Source organism: Cibotium barometz, chromosome 3 (genome assembly GCF_041138505.1).
Source record: "Cibotium barometz isolate CiBa-2024 chromosome 3, ASM4113850v1, whole genome shotgun sequence".
NCBI classification, from domain to species: domain Eukaryota; kingdom Viridiplantae; phylum Streptophyta; class Polypodiopsida; order Cyatheales; family Cibotiaceae; genus Cibotium; species Cibotium barometz.
Genome location: NC_141048.1, coordinates 59230585 through 59248155, shown reverse-complemented (window position 1 = coordinate 59248155; position 17571 = coordinate 59230585). Strand labels below are relative to the sequence as shown.

The following is a 17571-nucleotide window of genomic DNA, read 5'->3' as shown; positions in this document are numbered from 1 at the left end:
ACCGAAGTATTATTCATTTGTTTTCAAGACATCCATTTTTGAAATTCTATATCAAAGTTCCAAAAACACATCTGATATCCTCAGCACCAAAGTGCTCAAATCAAAGTTCCAAAAAAGATCTCATATATGCTCAATACCGAAGTACTCAAATAAAATTTCCATTTCTACATTATATATTAAATAACACTAATTACAAATTGGATATATTCTTCCAATGATCTGTCTAGTAATTTTTGAAGAAGAAGTGTGTTGACTCTCCACCCACATGAAAGAATGGTTGTAAATAAATAAAAAAAGAAATGAAAATACGTCTAAGAGCTCTGTTGATTGCGCATTCTTGTTACATACTTCTCGCCTTTTCCCTTAATTATCCGTGTCCATAAGAATGCAGAGGGGGAGATTCTTGTGAAATACTTATCCCCTTTTCCCTTTCCACCATAAGAATGCACAGTAGGAGAGATAATGACAAAAGCGTTTCTCTGTTCGAGTCTTGGAACTTGCTTTTGACCCCGGCTCGAAAAACAAAAACAGAAGTAGGAGAGATGGCCCCTGTGTGAAGAGCACCTTGGTTTTTTGTTTTCGTTTTTCGAGCCGGGGTCAGAGACGAGAGTCGAGCAGAGAAACGCTTTTGTCATTAGCTTCGTCGTCTCGGTCGTGACGCCTCTTCCTTAAGGCATGACCTCAGAAGCACCTTGGTTTTCATGAGTTGTTTTTGGAGCTTCACCGCCTTAAGGTGGACAAAAGGGAAAAAAAAAACTCTCCTTTCTTGTCTTCCATTCACGAATTGACTTTCCTTCGCACACCAACGAACGGCGAAACTCCATTATCCCCTTGTTTTCCTTCCCATCAAAATGCAAGCCCTGCTATCTTCTTCATCATCATCTGCAGCAGGAGCTACTGCTTCTGCTTTATCTCTGCAGTGCCCATGCTCCTCCATACCTTCGTGCTCCCCCATCTCAGCTCGTATAACTCGCCATGGTTGGCCTGTGGGCGGTAGCAGCAGCAGGCGCTTCTTTTTCATCTCGTCCTCGAAATCGCCTTCTTCTTCCAATTTCAGGTCCCGCGCTACCACCACCGTTTTCTGCAAGGTCCCCAGCATCACGCAAGACAGCTTCTCGGATGAAGTTCTCAAATCGGAGTCGCCAGTCCTTGTCGGGTTCTGCGCAGAATGGTGTGGTCCTTGCAAGCTCATCGGGCCCATCATCGATTCCGTTGCAAAGGTTCGTTCGGATTTCTCGTGTCTTGCCCTAACTCTAAAATTATCCCTTAACCTAGCTTTAAGTTACTTAACACTGTCTTCAGAATGGGCTGATTACTATTTCTAATTCCAGTAATTTCTATCTGTATATTATGTGCGGCCTGCAAGTACAAGATGTGCAGGCGCACAGGTATATGCACGAGCACACGTGCAAGAAAGAAAGAAGAACTCCACAAGTTCTTTTTCCCACGTAATGATAATGGCGCTTTATCTATGCATAGAAGACATGATTATTGGCAATAGCAATAGCACTTAGTGTTTGAAATTTGTTATGGCCTCTTTCCCCCTCTCTCACATACTATGCATAGGATCGCAATTGCAAGAGAAGATTGAGCTATTTACTCATTGCATGAGGGGTTTAAATAGCCTTATTACAGAATGTGAAGAGTTTGACACTTGGGTTACCAATCTCGAGAACTCAAGAGACACCAGCTACCATACATCGACCATCATACATCATGCTCGTATCTTTCTCAATCATCCACATTTGAATTGACCTTAGGACATAATCTAATTAAATTAGGCAGCCTTCATGAAGATTAGACTTGTTTCACCTCTTTGGGAGTTTCACTTTCCCTTTAGGGAAGTCTACACCTCTTCCTTTAGAAGAGTTTCCATCATTATCTTCTTGTTTGAGAAGTCTTTAGGTCCTTGCTTAGAGGAACCTTTGAGTGAGGAGCTTTACCTCCTTCACATGCACTTTTAGTGCCTTTCTCTTTAACTTTGCCTTTGATCTTGAACTACGTTCAAATATGGTCTCGGAACATACCGCTAAATTTTGAAAATAAAAATACGGTGGAGGTATGGTCCATTAAAAAATACTTAAAAATATAAATATAGACGCAAAACTTAGAGAAGTTACTAGTTACAACTTACAACTTACCCAGAACATAAAAAGTTAGAATGTTGCAAGTTGCATAGATAATGAAATTAGACAAATGTATATGCGACATTTTGCAAGGTGCAATTTGCCCCCCCATCTTGGAGAGATGTGCAAGAAGCCTAGTGGCACTACTAGTGTAGGCCTTGCCACAATACTTGCAAGTCCACTGCCATGCCCCCGACTTCCCCTCGTTCTTCTCATGTGTAATGGCATGCAAAGTAAATGCTTCATGCTTTTCTCTCATGGTGAAAGAGGAGAGAAGGGTCTTGGGAGAAGGAAAGGGAGAGGTAGGGAGAGGCTTGAGGAAGAGGGAGAGGCACTATCAAGTTATCAATATACCACATTATGTGCCATGTATCCAAAGCACTGAGAGATGTATCATGGGACGTATGAAGTGTAGAGGTACTAGCATGATTAGAAGCTGAAGTGGTATTGCAAGAATGATTAATGATCTTCTCCATAATCAAGATAACCCAATCTTTCTCTTCTTTTGACATAACAAGATTGGCTTGTTGTTCTTGTTTTGGTCCGATGCATGAGTTACGGCATTACATAACTTTTCTTCTTCTCGTTTGCAAGCCTTTTCTTGCTTCCATTAATGTAATAAACATATTTATGGCAATAGTGACAGTTACCTCTCTTTTTGGTGTGTTTGAGGCATCATTTTTGTCGTCACTACCTTGGTGGCTTGCTTGCCACCACTAAAAGCAGAGGCTGAACTCTTACCTTTCCATTTGATCTTATGTGGATACCAAGAGAAGTACCAAAAGTGAGAAATAAGGGGCCCGGGAGACAAAAATTTAGAGTGATGTAGACACCAGTTGTCTATCATTAATGACCTCATCAAAATTGAGCAGCTGCTTTCTCAAATCTGTTGTTTGAGAGGTGATCGGTCATAGCATCACCTTTTGGCATCTTTGTTCAACAGCTGGTTTCTCAATAACAAAACTTGGGCCTCATTCTTTACGTGATACATTCTAAACAAAGTGTTCCATGCATCCTTTGCTCCTCAGTAGGTTGAATTTCTTTGAGTGTGAGGCCGAATAGCCTGGCCTTCATCACTGGAGACTACAACCTGAAGTCTTGTCAATAACAGATCATGACAGATCATGAATCATGAAACTCCATAAGCAGTAATTAGTGTTTGTCCTCTTGGGACAAGAAATTGAAATTGTCCATTGCATATTTGGCCATGACTAGGTCCTAGAGGGTCTTGTCAATAAATAGATTACGAGTCATGAAATTCCACAAGGAATAATTGGTGTTTGTCCTCTTGGGACAACAAATTGCAATTGTCCATTGCATATCTGGCCATGACAATTGAAATTCTAACACAAATACACTGTACAAAGAGTGTCTCCAACAAACACTTTTTCATAGGAGTAAGGACCAGTTACGTACAAGTTACAACACACTGCGTCTGAAGAGTCTAGACTTGGAAACTGATGAATAAAAAAAAGATGGAATCAAGCCAAATGAGGTGGTAGCTAGTGTTTGTCTTGGGACCGAGAGGTCTTGTGTTCAAACCCCCACTAGGTGCTCCCTCGGCGGCATCACCTACGGGCGGTGAAAAAACGGGAACCATGGGAGGATCTTGGGCCTAAGGCCAGTCAAAAAAAAAAGGTGGAATCAATATCAGAATGACTGTATGTCTTCATCATAAGATGCGCGTATCCCCAAAATGCAGGCCATTAGAGAGTTGTCGAAGTAGGCTGGTTACATACACTGTATGTACAGTTCCATGAGCAGGAGTAGAAATCAGCAGTGAAGCTGGTCGTGAAGGTCTACCAGTAGGAACTGGGCAAGTCTGTCTAGAACAGGACATACCGTGTTTGAAGAGTTGAGACCTGGAAACTGATGAATAAAAACGTGGAACCATTATCAGAACAAGTGTATGTCTCCATAAGATGCGTATCTCCAGCCAATGAGGTGATAGCCCAAGTAGTGAAGGTGTTTGCCTATGACTAGGAGGTCTTGGGTTCAAAACCCTACAAAGTGCTTCCTCGGCGGCATCACCTATGGCCGTAAAAAAAGCGCTTGCAGGCGGTGAAAAACAGTAACTATGGAAGGATGCGTATCTCCAAACTGCAGTAAACTGTAAGGCTAGTTGGAAGATGTGTATCTCCAAACTGCAGGTTATTAGAGAGTTGTCAAAGTAGGCGGGTCACATACAGTGTGTGTATGGTTCCGTGAGCAGGAGTAGAAATCGGCAGTGAAACTGGTTGTGAAGGTCTGCCAGTAGAAACTGGGCAAGTCATTAGTCTAGAACAGGATGTGGAGCTGTGTGTGGACTGCTTAGGTATAGAAAACAGCTTGTATGTGTCAGAACAGCTGCAGAAATCCTAACAAGGTCGTACAGGCGTTGAAATAGCCTGACCTGAACATAAGAGCAAAATTAGGAAGACTAGGCTGAAACCAAATGTTGGCAGCCTGCAAGTTATACCTGCAGGATGGTACAATGTGACCAATGTGGCCGTATCCACTGCGACTCCCCATTGTGCGGCGTCGGCAAGTCCAGTCCACTAAATATGCAAGAAGAAAGTGGAAACTATATAGACACACACACCTGATGAGGCACAATTGAGTTGTGGAAAGGTTGCTAATGTCTATGTATTTTTCTGAGGGACTGTTGAGTGGCAATGAGTTAGAGGCAGCTCGGTGGTTCCCACATGCAGTTGTGTAGTTGTTTACTATTGCGAAGTTGACTATAAAGTGAACTTCATGATTTGAATTTATTGTAAATTATTTTTTTTGTTTGTTTGTTGAGGGGCTGTACAACCTACATGAAGCTTTTGGCAATATGCTTTGCGTTTTAGTGTAGTAATTGAACTTGGTATGTATAGTTATTAGGGTTTTCTTTTGATTTTTTCAATGTAAAGACAATGGCAAGCTTTGTATTTTTTTTGTAGGTCTAGCTATGTCTAATGTATGTGCTAACTGGAAGCGTTAAGTATGTACAACATTGAAACGGATGGTGCTTTTTACAGGAGTTCAATGGGTCATTGAAGGCTGTTAAGATTGACACTGATTCAAGCCCAGATCTGGTGAAAGAATACGATGTGTATGGGCTACCAACTCTTATCTTGTTCAAAGATGGCAAAGAAGTTCCTAAAAGCCGGAGGGAAGGTACTATCAATGCAAAGAAGCTGAAGGAATTGTTAGATGAGTTGTTAACAACTACGGCCACCACATGATGTCTGACCATGTGTGTGTGTGTAGTTTGAACCAATTGAAATGACAAGGGATTGAGTTGCTGCACCTTTGTATATGCCTTGCAACTCTTTCTAGAGTTTTACTGCTATTATTTCTTGGCCTAAGTATGCTACTGGGGCCGTCTGCTTAGTTTCTTAATCCACTGCTGCCCACCATGTTTTCCTATGGTTTATCTCACAATAAGATATCAAGCAGCCAGTGAAGTTATAGAAATACAGTTTGGGTTGAGGACATAAACAAACATATGGTACTGGCATGCTGCTGTATTTGTAATATAAGTGCACGTTCTGATTTTGCTGTTACTGACTTGTGCAAAAGGTATGTTTCTGTAAAGAAAAGCAGCCAGAGAAGTATAGTTTGATGGTGTATGTAATATCATGGCAAGTAATCTACGCAATAGCATGACGAAGTTGATGTTATGAAGCTTTGTGAGGAGACTCTCATGGAGTCAAGCTCAGACCTTAGGTTTTGAAATATTGAGTTTGGGAAACAACTTTTAACTTTCCATTGTATATATATCATCTCTCTCTCTCTCTCTCTCTCTCGGGATAGGTCTTCTCAATGAGCTATGCTGCAGATGCTAGACTGGTGCGAGGGTATGGTTCTCTTGCTCTTATGGAGAGAGTGCTTCTAGGCGCATTCTAGGAGCCGAGGACCAATATGTGGCTATTTGACACCTTGACATTGATATACGGATCACCCTTTTGTCACCAGATCTCACAATGGCCTAATGGCCGAAGGCCTGAGGTCATGATGCTCTCCTGTATGATACACAACAAACCATCGATCCCACACGATATTATCGTGGTGTAACTATTTGGCCCTCCCAGCTCTATTTCACATAATGAAATCCATGCCCGCACACCAGATAGGTGGAAGAAGACATGGGGAAAGGGTTCATAAGGATTGATTAAGAAAAAGCACCATTCTTGGTGAAAAAGTAAAAAGTCAAACAAGGTTGACCACGAGCCAAGGGTACCATTGGAGGAGACTAAGCTGGACCAAAAAGCTAAAAGCTGCTTTCTTAAAAAGCAGCTCTAGGGCCAAAAAGAAAGGCCTTGAAATTGTAAAAGCACAAATCAAGAGCTTTGGCTATTATTAATAATATTTAATAAAAAGACAAAAGCAAAGAAAAAGCATTACTTTTGGCAAAAAGCAAGGCTTTCCCAAGTATAAAAGAAGAATGAGCCTCTCTTGAGCATCAAGTTGAAGAAGAACCTCTTCATCGCGTTGCTATCTTTGTTCAAGTGTGGAGATTATCTTCTTGATCATCATCTATGAACCAAATCATGGAGTTTTTCGTTACCTGTTGATTTCAAAGTGCCTCCAACAACTCCATTGCCACATCACCATCTTTCTGTGCAATTGTACGAATCTATGTAGTTGTACGGATAGAAAATTTCAGAAATCCTAAAATTGCTCAAAAAACCCTAAAAAATACTTTTTGGAGGTTTTTATTGCTCGAAAATCATTAAAACAGGTGTTATGTCAGATTTCTTGCCAGAAAGAGCTTCTCTAGGGTCTTCATCATCAACAAGGCTTAGGAATTGTGGAGATTATTCTTGGAATGAGTGAGTGGATTTAGAGCTTGGACATGGAACTTGGGCATAGAGCTTGGACATGGAATATGAAAAGCTTGGACATGGAAGCTTGAACTTGAGCATAGACATGAAGAACTTGGACATAGAGCTTAGGCATGAAGCTTGGATATGAACATGGAACATAAAGCTTAGACATGGAGCTTGGAATTTGAATTGGGATTTGGACTTGGATTTGGACTTGGATTTGGACTCATTGGACTTGGGATCCATTGGATTTGGATATTAGATCTGATACTAGCTTGTGAGAGATACTAGTGGGTCATTCTCGTGGTGTGCTCGACATTAGAGATCTTGTGCGTCGACATCGACTTGGATATCCTACATTGGCATATTTGTTTGTTTTGTATTCATTGATTGTATTGATCCTGGCTAGCGTGCCCGTGGATTGTTCTTGAATAAATTCCTGAAAGGGTGCGGGGTCTGTTCCCCGCTCAATGTGGTGTACTGTGTAAGATTCCCATTCCCTTTTCTCTCTCCCCTCTCTCTTTATATTTTTATCTCTTGGACACGTGGTTGAGTCTGTCCTCACTGCACGCTCCGCTAGGCTTACACGTGGTATGTAGCATCCATGGCAGTAGAGGCACTCTTTTAGACAATCAAATACATTCATAGGATTAGTGCCGTGGTCCCCTCCGGACTCTTGGGGCTCACTCTACAATCCTCCCAGTAGTAGCTAGTAGCAAATGGGCACGAGTCATGGTATAGCCGAGTATGCACATGGTTCACGAGGTAGGGACTTAGGATGGATCACCTCCCGCCACTCCAGTTTGACTCAGACTCCCCATTCATTAGGCTATCTTAGGATGATAGGAATCGGGTGATCAGATATGATTTATTGGGACTATATATATAAGATACTTGGATAAAACCACAAGACACTCTCACACAAACAAAAATACTACATGGATACTCTCATTGGGCTTATAGAGGATGGTTTCATATGAGGGCCAAATATCTTGATATATACATGTCACATGCCATGTGGATTGCAGTGGGCTAGTTGCGGGTGTCATCGCACTGTCAGAGGATAGAGATAGGGAGAGCCATGTAGATACCTCGTGAGGAGAGAATATACACTAGATGCTAGAGGGGAGGAGCACTTCATATGTAGGTGCACCATAGATTATGAGATCGAGGGAGGTTCTGCTCTCTCTTCAGAGAGGGGTTTGATCCTTATCCAAGATCATGGATTATCTAAATCAATGGTGCCTAGGCCTCTTCCTAATAGCGCTTCATCACCACAGAGATTCATTGATTAGAGAGTCAAGACCTCATGGGAGACATCCACCCCGGCCCCAAGCGACCACAACTCAATTCTTCTGAGCACGAGAGGATGCCACACTAGCCATGGATGACATACCCATAGCCTCATTGAGCCACACATTATGGAGTGCCCGACAACCCGCGCCCACTCTAGTGTGACTCTAGATCAGGCCATGGCACTACAGCGAGCCTGACGTCCCAAACTCCCTTGACTTTGCTAGCAACACAGACATCAACCCCTACATGAGGAGATCTTGGAGAGGCACCGAGCCACCTTTCCATGCCCAGTGGATCTGCAGAGCCTTCTACAGGCTACCCCCATGCTTGATATCCTTGATGCCCCCCTCCTCCTACTAGGGGGTTAGCTCCATAGGCTATATGATGATGATCCCATTTCGTATCATATGGCTTGGATTTGACATTCCCAACTCATAGCTCTCGTCTTTGTTTTCTTTTGTACCATGATGAGATTACATGGACACTATTGTATTACTTTTGGTCTCATAGACCCCTAGGGTCTTTGGAAGACGTTTAATACGACTTTCTTTCTCTCTCTCTGACAAAGGCAATCTCTAAAATTCTCTTGTTTTATCTCAGTGGACAATCTTTTGTAGATGGTGTTTCTCATGTTCTACATAAATACAATGAAAAATATAGTAAAATGCTTCTTTATTTTTTTTTATTTTTTTTAATACATTGGTTCTCCTTGATGGCCATGCACGCAATTATGCAATGAAAGTGTTTTGTTGAGGTCACTTATTCTCTTTTTAGAAGCATAAGCCTCCATTATGAAGATTAGTTTGGATGAGAATTGGAAATGGGGTAAGTAAAATAAAAACAAGTGAAAGGGTGTTGTAAAAAATTGGATCAATATATATATATGTGTGTGTGTGTGTGTGTGTGTGTGTGTGTGTGTGTGTGAGAGAGAGAGAGATTGTGAAATCCACATCCTAAAACCTTGGCTAAGTTGTGTTTTGTCTTGTAGGACATTTTCAGGAAGAGAAGGTGACCTCGCTGATTCAGCTCTCCCATTCAAACACAGAGATTCTGCTCAGAGTTTGACATGTCCAACAATCATGTCCAGCACCGCTATGGTGCAGGTTGATTTGTAGGCTGACGAATTGCAGAACAGCTTTAAGCTCCCCAAAGAAGAAATTGCAGAACAGAATTAAGCTCCCCCCTTTTTTTGAAGTAATGTGAGTAAAATAGAGTAAGGAAACATATGCCTATGCCGCCATGTAGAAAATCATGTCACAATCAGAGTACTTCATAGGTCCCTTGACATTCAAATAGATTTTTCCATTTTATGTTTTTGTAAAAAACCACTCCCACACAAAGATGATTATATTATAGACCATCAATTGACCATAGCAACATTGTTCTTTGTCATGCTAGAATTTTTCTTTTGTGGTAAGCTATATGAACATCCAAATAGTTATGAGTACTGATTTATCGTTCAATTTACAAGTTTGGATTCAAGATCCTAAATTTTCATGTAATACACAAAATTACAGTGGGAGAAAAAGACATGATGACAAAGGGTATATATCTAACAATAATTAGTGTAGCCACCAAGAGCTTTTGCCGACCATAACATCACTCGAGACATAACAATTCGGTAAAAGTCCATCCAAAATACATTATTTAACAAACCAACTAATCACGTTAAGATGCTTAAACCTAAGCCCTTTAACCTTCATTAAGTAATCATTTTCCCTTTGGTCAAATAATGCAGTCTAAAGGGTTACATGGTACTCTTGCATATGAAATAACTGGGCACAAATCACAAGCACGCACAATAACATGAAAAAAATTAATCGTTATAAGAGCATCTTTTGCACACTAGGCCTCCCATATGTCATGATTTTGCATGTAGTTACTACTTGGTCACAACTACGTATATTTGGAAACATCCAAAGAACCGATTTGATCATCACAACTTCTTCCTTGCGTTCTATATGTAAGCAAATTGTTCACTATTTGTAAGCTATATTTATAAATAGAAAGTATATTATATACTACTATTGGTTGATTTTTTAAAAAAACATGATCAAACATCTTTGCATTTTATATGTAAGCAAATTATTCAATATTAGTAAAAGTATATTCATAAATAGAAATTGATAAAAAAAACACGATTAAACATCTTTGCATTCTATATGTTTGCAAATTGTTCAGTATTAGTAAACTATATTCATAAATAGAAACCATATTATATACTAACATTGGTTGATTTTTTTTTTGTAAGGCTAAAATACTCAATAGCAAAAAGAATACTTTCAATGATGAGATATGTAGTTTAACAAGTCATGTATATATTATTTACGATAGAAATTTAAAGAAACCATAATAACTATATTTTATGTAGATCTTCAATCAATTCAAAAAGCAAAGCACATGCTACACACTAAGATAGATCTACAAAGAAAAGTATTATTTGCAAATATCTCAAATGAAGCTTGTAAATATGTAAGATAAGGAGCCACCATAGTACATACAAGGACGGTCAACTCTACATGACTTGAGCGACTTCATGGAGGATTGTCAATTATCATCATTTGAAAAATGGAAATCAAAACATGGAGAAAAAGAAATTCTTGCACAGACAAGGAACTTTTATCCATTTCCTATATAGGAAAAAAAGCTATTTACTAGGTAATTCCCTAGGTATAAAAGAAAGTATCTAAGAAGTGTGCAAATTGGAGAAAATGGAACATTTCCTAGGTAGCTTTCCTAGGAAATCTTAATTTCTATATAAGAAAATTTTCCTATATAGGGGAAAAGTTTCTTATATAGAGCTTTCAAATTACCTAGTTAGATGATTTTCCTTAGTTTGCTCAAATCCCTATATAGGGAGTGTGCAAATTGGAGAAAATGAAACGTGGGCCTAGATCGCACATTTCATACATAGCTTATTTATACCTAGGATATTACCTAGTAAATAATTGTCCGGACCTTTATGATACTTAGAGAAGAAATTTCTTTTTCTCAAATACAAAAATTTGAGTAAACTATAGACTTGAAACAAATTAAAAGCATGGACCTTATGTAAACAAATTTCTACCGAAGTAAATAAACATGAAAGCTTGAAAATAAGAGAGAAGTCACTGTCAACACAAGATTGGGTTCAATCTCCCCATGGATGAGTGTGGCCCACCGTACCACCCATCCATATTCAACATATTATTGCTTGCTTTTCCAAAAAGACTATTCCAAAAATAAAGCTAAAGTGCTTTTTGAGGTCTTGAGCATATAAGGTCTTCTAAAAAGTACAACAAGCTAAAAATACCAAGTCTTTGGCTTAGCAAAAGCAATAATACTAATTAGTATGTATAAAGGTTTGAGGCCTTAGCCTTTCAAAAATATAAATGCCAAAATATATAACCATAATAGGTGTTCAAATATCTTCCAAAGTATCTCATTGTGGTCCAATATATGTTCCATCGAGACTAACAAATAGTCCACCACTTAATCATCGCCTATATCAAAATAATAATCAACGTACAAGGTTGATTAAATACATTAATGCTGACTATATTATATTAGCGCACATATCTGAGTAAACACATTAATATTGAAAAATGATATAAATAAAAGACATATCCCACATGAAATATCCCTAATAAATACATATGTAGTTAAATAATGGCATCAACCACATTTCCATGTGTAAGTAATGATCACATAGGGTAAGGCATCCCCACTTGACCATAGAGGTTATGACTAGCATTCCCTCTTGATGGGATTGCAATTGACCTCAATTGTGTGGATGGTATGAGTGGATGAGATTTTGGTAAGAATGGAAAAACCCTTTTGGTGTCCATTTAGCATCTTTTAATAGGATGATTCTTGAAAGTCACAAGATACTTAAGATAAGTGTTGCTTGTGCGTGTAGTGGTGGTCTCATGGTGGTTAATGATAGACTCAGGCACAAGATGTTCTTCTTCATCTACTAGGAGGTGCTTAATATAGGATGAGAAGGTAGACGTCCTCTAAAAGGTCTCAAAAAAGACTAACATGAAAAGAATTATGTATATGCCAATTGGAGAGAGTAGCTCTAACTCAAAATGCATTGTCTTTTATCTTTGCAATTATTTGAACCGTCTATAAAATCTAGGAGCTAATTACTTTACTACAAGGTTAGTCTCTATGGAATTAAGTCTCTTTTTCTCAATGCGAAGAAGTACATAGTTGCCTTTGTTGAAAAGATAACATGTTTACGTTTACGATTTGCATACTTCATGCACTTTTCTTGAGCTTTTTCAATGTTTGTTTTCACTAATTCATGAATTTGGTCAAAGTCTCTAACAAAAGAATTGATAGCCTCCATAGAATATGAAGGATGAGTCATAGGAGTCGGCAAAGCCTTACCATAGACTATTTGTTGGGAATAAAGGGCCACCGTGCCCGCCTAGTGTCTGGGCACCCTTCGGGGTTGTACCATTATTCATATACCTATCTGAAAAACATTAGAGGTACATCATCATTGTACCCACATACTGTGTCTCTGTCTCTCTCTCTCTCTATCTCTACCTGCATTGCTGCATCCATTCAAGCTTCGCACTCCGTGGTCCGTGCACTTCAAACTGGTATTAGAGCCAGACATCTGGGACAGAGGAGCTCGTCGGCATTGCTTCTGCAGAGCAGACATTTCAAGGCTTACAGAGGACAATGGCAGTCATGGTCTTCTCTTCATGAGGTAGCCTTATCATAGCTAAGTCATTTTGAAGCTTATTCATCTCAGCTTTGTCTGGAGCCTTATTTGAGGGCTTCTTGGGATATTGTTCTTGCTCCCTACCTTGTCAAGCAGCCCCACGTGGCTCTCTTGGAGCAGCAGGTAGCTCACGCAGGTTGCGCCTACTGTAAACAGCATCAAAGAATGTTTTTTTTCAGCTTTCTTAACATCTCCTCCATCAGGGCAGCTCAAGGACACTCATCTGCAAATTCTTGACATTGGGCAAAGGTATTGGAGTGGTTATTGGTTGTTCCTCAACCTTCTACATAGCCAGGTGCAGCCCATAAACTGTTCACAGGTCTGCAACAGACTTACATCTCAGCTTGGCAGCCCATTGGTGACTCATATACTCAGGTAGAAGACAAATTGGGTGCCTAGCATTGATCTTAGGTACTGTCATTGGTCTTTGGAACTTTCCACTCTCAAGCATTGGCTGTAAAACAAAGGCACCATGCTGGAATTGACAAGGAAATCTCTATTTTTTGAGCTGTCATTGCTTAATGGTTGTGCTCATCATTGGATGCCACCACATGCTTACATGATGCAAATACATTGGGAGGTGTTATGTCTTTGACGTGAGGTGCATTTGGTCTGATTTTAGCTGAGATTTTACTCAGTTTACATAGGCTTTTATATGCTATAATAGAAGGGGCTGAATGTCATTTTGACAGTGAATGACATACCTATTGCCTTTGGATTACATTTTGGATGCTACTGATGTATTGTAATCATGAATGCCAATCATCTGGAGATGACTTTGGGGATGTTTTGAGCCTAATTTAGAGCTTGGAAAAATTATCTTGACTGTTGGAAAATTGCAGGCAGCAGGGTCATACTTGCTGCAAGCGACTTTGGATGCAGTTGTATGCTTCTCAGTGAAACTTCCAGGCAAGTTTTGGTACTCACATTAAGTCACATGCTTGAGCAGTGATTGGATATGTGTTATGCCTCATTTTTGAGCTGAAAACGGATCAGTTTGTGTAGACATCTTGCTATTGTACACTGTGAACAGTAGAGACCATTTGCAGGCAGTTTGTACCTAGACTTGTCTGCTCTGCTGCTATTTGGTGATGTCTATATGCATGTTGCTGGTCTGAAATGTCACTGTTATGCTGAAATATGATCAATAACCAGAACTAAGATCTGGAAGTATACTGTTGGTTGGTTTTTTGCATCTCTTCTTGGTCACTTGTGTGATAGGTTAGGTTTGTTTTGGGTTGACATCTCTTGTCATTTTGGGCTGTAATTATGGCTAGCAGCAGTGACAGCAGCAGCCATCTTTTACACATCAAGAAGCTTGAAGGGGCACATAACTTTGCAATTTGGCAAATGCAGTGCTACAATGTCTTGGTGTAGAAGAAACTGGTGAAGCCTATCAAGACGAAGGGAGTACGACCAGCCGACATAGCACAAGACGATTGGGATGATCTGGATGAGCTTGCATGCTCTACCATTAAAATGTCAGTTGTTGCAGACTCTTTGTTGTTTAACATCATAGAGGGATTGGACACTGTCTATGCTATGTGGACGAGACTAGAAGAGTTGTATGCTCAGAAGAGTGCTGCAAGTAAAGTCTACTGGCTGAAGAAACTCATGGATTTGCGCATGAAAGACTACTCACCTCAGTGAGTTTAATTCTATTTTCAGCCAGTTGGCTGCCTTGAAGTTCAATATCGATGAGTTCAAGGCTACCTTTCTGTTATGCACTCTACCTGAAAGCTGGGATACTTTCAGGACAGCTATGAGCAACTCGAATGCTATGCTGCTGTACTCTGATGTAGAGAGTTCTCTGCTCATGGAAGAAATGAATCAGCAGAACAATGCATCTAGTAAGTCTTCCAGTGCTTTGCATACTAGAGGCGGATCACAGCAGAAAGGGAAATCTGATAGCAAGGGACGCAGTAAATCTCGTGGTAAGGATGTTGAATGCCATCACTATGGCAACAAGAAGGGTCACTTTCAAACGTGACTGCTATAGATGGAAGAAAGAGAAAGGAAAGGGCAAGAAGACGGATGACAACAAGGAAGAGAAGAAAGAGGATCAGCCTGCTAAGAAGAGTAGTGTAATCGAAGAAGTGAATGTAGTCAGCCACATGAGAGCGACAGTGGGAGTGATGTACTCTTTGTCTCTTCTTGCTTCAGTGCACATGCCTTGATTGTAGATACGGATGATGACATGCACACTTGGATTTTAGATTCAGGTGCCTGTTTTCATGTCACCCCTCATCGCGCCGAGTGGTTTTCAGACTACACAGACTACACTGGGGGGGCAGACATGGTGTTGTCCATTTGGGGGACAATTATGCATGTGAGATTGCAGGCATTGGCACAGTGTGCAGCTGCAGTTTTAGCATGGATTTGTCTTCACTCTTCAGCATGTAAGGCATGTACCACATCTCAAGAAGAGCTTGATTAGTATTGGGCAGCTAGATGATGATGGTTTTCATACCACCTTTGGCGATAGGAAATGGAAGATCTGTAGGATTATTGCCAGAGGTTGCAAGAGTGATACTTGTATCCACTTCATGTATCTAGTGTGCGTGACCATGTTGTTGCCGTAATCGAGCAGCCAAGTGTTTCTTTGTGGCATGGCCGGTTGGGACATATGAGTCAGACAGGAATGAAAGTACTTTTCTCATTTGGGTTACTTGCCTTGTCTTCGTTATGCTGATTTTGAGCACTGTGATCATTGTGTTTATGGTAACATGCACAAACGTCTCATAAAAAGTCTCTTTCATTGAAATCTTTGCTTCTAGAGTTAGTACATTCAGATGTATGCCCAGATGCTAGGGTTATCTCTAGGGGGATAGAAATACTTTGTCACCTTTGTCAATGATGCTACACGGAAGGTATGGGTTTACCCTATTCGTAGCAAGAACGAAGTGCTTGAAAAGTTTCACAAATTCCTGGCATTGGTTGAGAACCAGACTGATAGGACACTTAAGTGTCTTCGCTCTGACAATGGTAGGGAGTATGTTTCCAAAGCCTTTCAGGCATTTTGTGACAGTAAGGGGATAAAGAGGGAGCTCACTGCCCCTCATAATCCACCCCAAAACGGAGTTGCAGAGCCCATGAATCGGACCATACAGGATAAGGTCCATACGATGCTATCTCATGCTGCATTACCCTATGGCTTTTGGGCAGAGGCTGTTATGACAGCCGTTCATCTGATCAATAGGTCACCAAACAGGTCTTTGGGAGGGGAGAGTCCCTCAGGAAGAGTGGTCGGGCAAGCCACCTTCTTATGCTCATTTGAGAGTTTTTGGCTATGAGGCTTTTGTGCACATACTGAAAGAAGAACACAACAAACTGGAACCAAAGTCCTATAAATGCATATTCCTAGGATACAGTGACAAGGGTGAGATGGGGTACATAATATGGGATCCCGAGAAAAGAAAGATAGTACGCAGCAATGATGTCATCTTCCATGAAGATTGCATGCATAAGCAGCCCAAGAAGACTGAGGAGGTCAGAAGGGCTGTTTTCAGGGAGGATGTACCTGTTAGACAGCAGTTAGTGCCTAGTGGACAGCAGCGTATACCTACTATAAAAGACCCTGAAAATGCAGGGAGGAATGGTGTTGGAAATGACTAGCAAGGTATTGCCCATGATACTCCACAGTTGTTGCAGCAAGAAAATATGCAGTTAGAACAGCCAGCAGGGGCTAGACAGCATGCTGAAATTTCAAGACAGCAAGCTGAAAATGCAGGATTGCAAGTTCCACAGCCTGCAAAATGCTGAGCATTCGCTCCGTAGGTCGACCCAACCATCAAGCCACCTGATAGGTTTGTTCCTGGTACGCAGTATGCTGTTGATTATGTCATGGTTACTGATTGTGGTGAGCCGTCATGCTTCATAGAAAGGAATGACTAGAATGGACAACAAGAAGTGGTTTAAGGCCATGCTGTGTCGAAAATGGAATCACTTGAAAAGAATGGGACTTGGGACTTGGTGCAGCTACCTAAAGGGCAGAAAACCCTTCCATGCAACTGGGTTTACAAGATGAAGGTCACTTCTGGTTCCTCGCCAAAGTACAAAGCACGATTGGTTTTTGCAAAGGGGTACAAGGAGGAACATGGAATTGACTTTGATGAGATCTTCTCTCCTGTAGTCAAGATGACTACTCTAAGAACCATTTTGGGCTTGGTTGCAGCTGAAGATATGGAGCTCATACAGATGGATGTAAAGACTACATTCTTACATGGTGATCTGCATGAGGACATATATATGCAGCAGCCTGAGGGTTTTATTGCTGCTAAAGGACAAAGAGAAGATGGTCTGTAAACTCAAACGGAGTTTGTATGGGCTGAAACAAGCACCGCGGGAATGGTATCATAAGTTTGATACTTTCATGCAGTCTCAGGGCTATCAAAGGAGTCAAGTTAATCACTGCTTATACACCAAGAAGGCAGCAGATGGCAGCTTGATTATCTTGGTTTTGTATGTTGATGACATGATGATTGTTGCTGGCAGGGATACTCATGCCTTGGATTCATTGAAACAAAATCTACATGGTAGCTTCTTTGACATGAAGGATCTTGGTGATGTAAATCACATTCTTGGAATGCAGATACTCAGAGATAGATTGAAAGGGTTACTCTATTTATCTTAGCAGGAG

General features: G+C 40.6%; 1 protein-coding gene across 1 annotated transcript; it reads left to right on the top strand.

Moving 5' to 3' along the window:
• The first annotated feature begins 764 nt into the window (after window positions 1-764).
• LOC147640326 (uncharacterized) lies at window positions 765-5653 on the top strand. The gene is made up of 2 exons (XM_086779221.1): window positions 765-1220; window positions 5129-5653. Exons 1-2 carry the CDS (start codon window positions 852-854, stop codon window positions 5333-5335), a joined length of 576 nt encoding a protein of 191 aa, XP_086635347.1. The 5' UTR covers window positions 765-851; the 3' UTR covers window positions 5336-5653.
• The last annotated feature ends 11918 nt before the right edge of the window (window positions 5654-17571 follow it).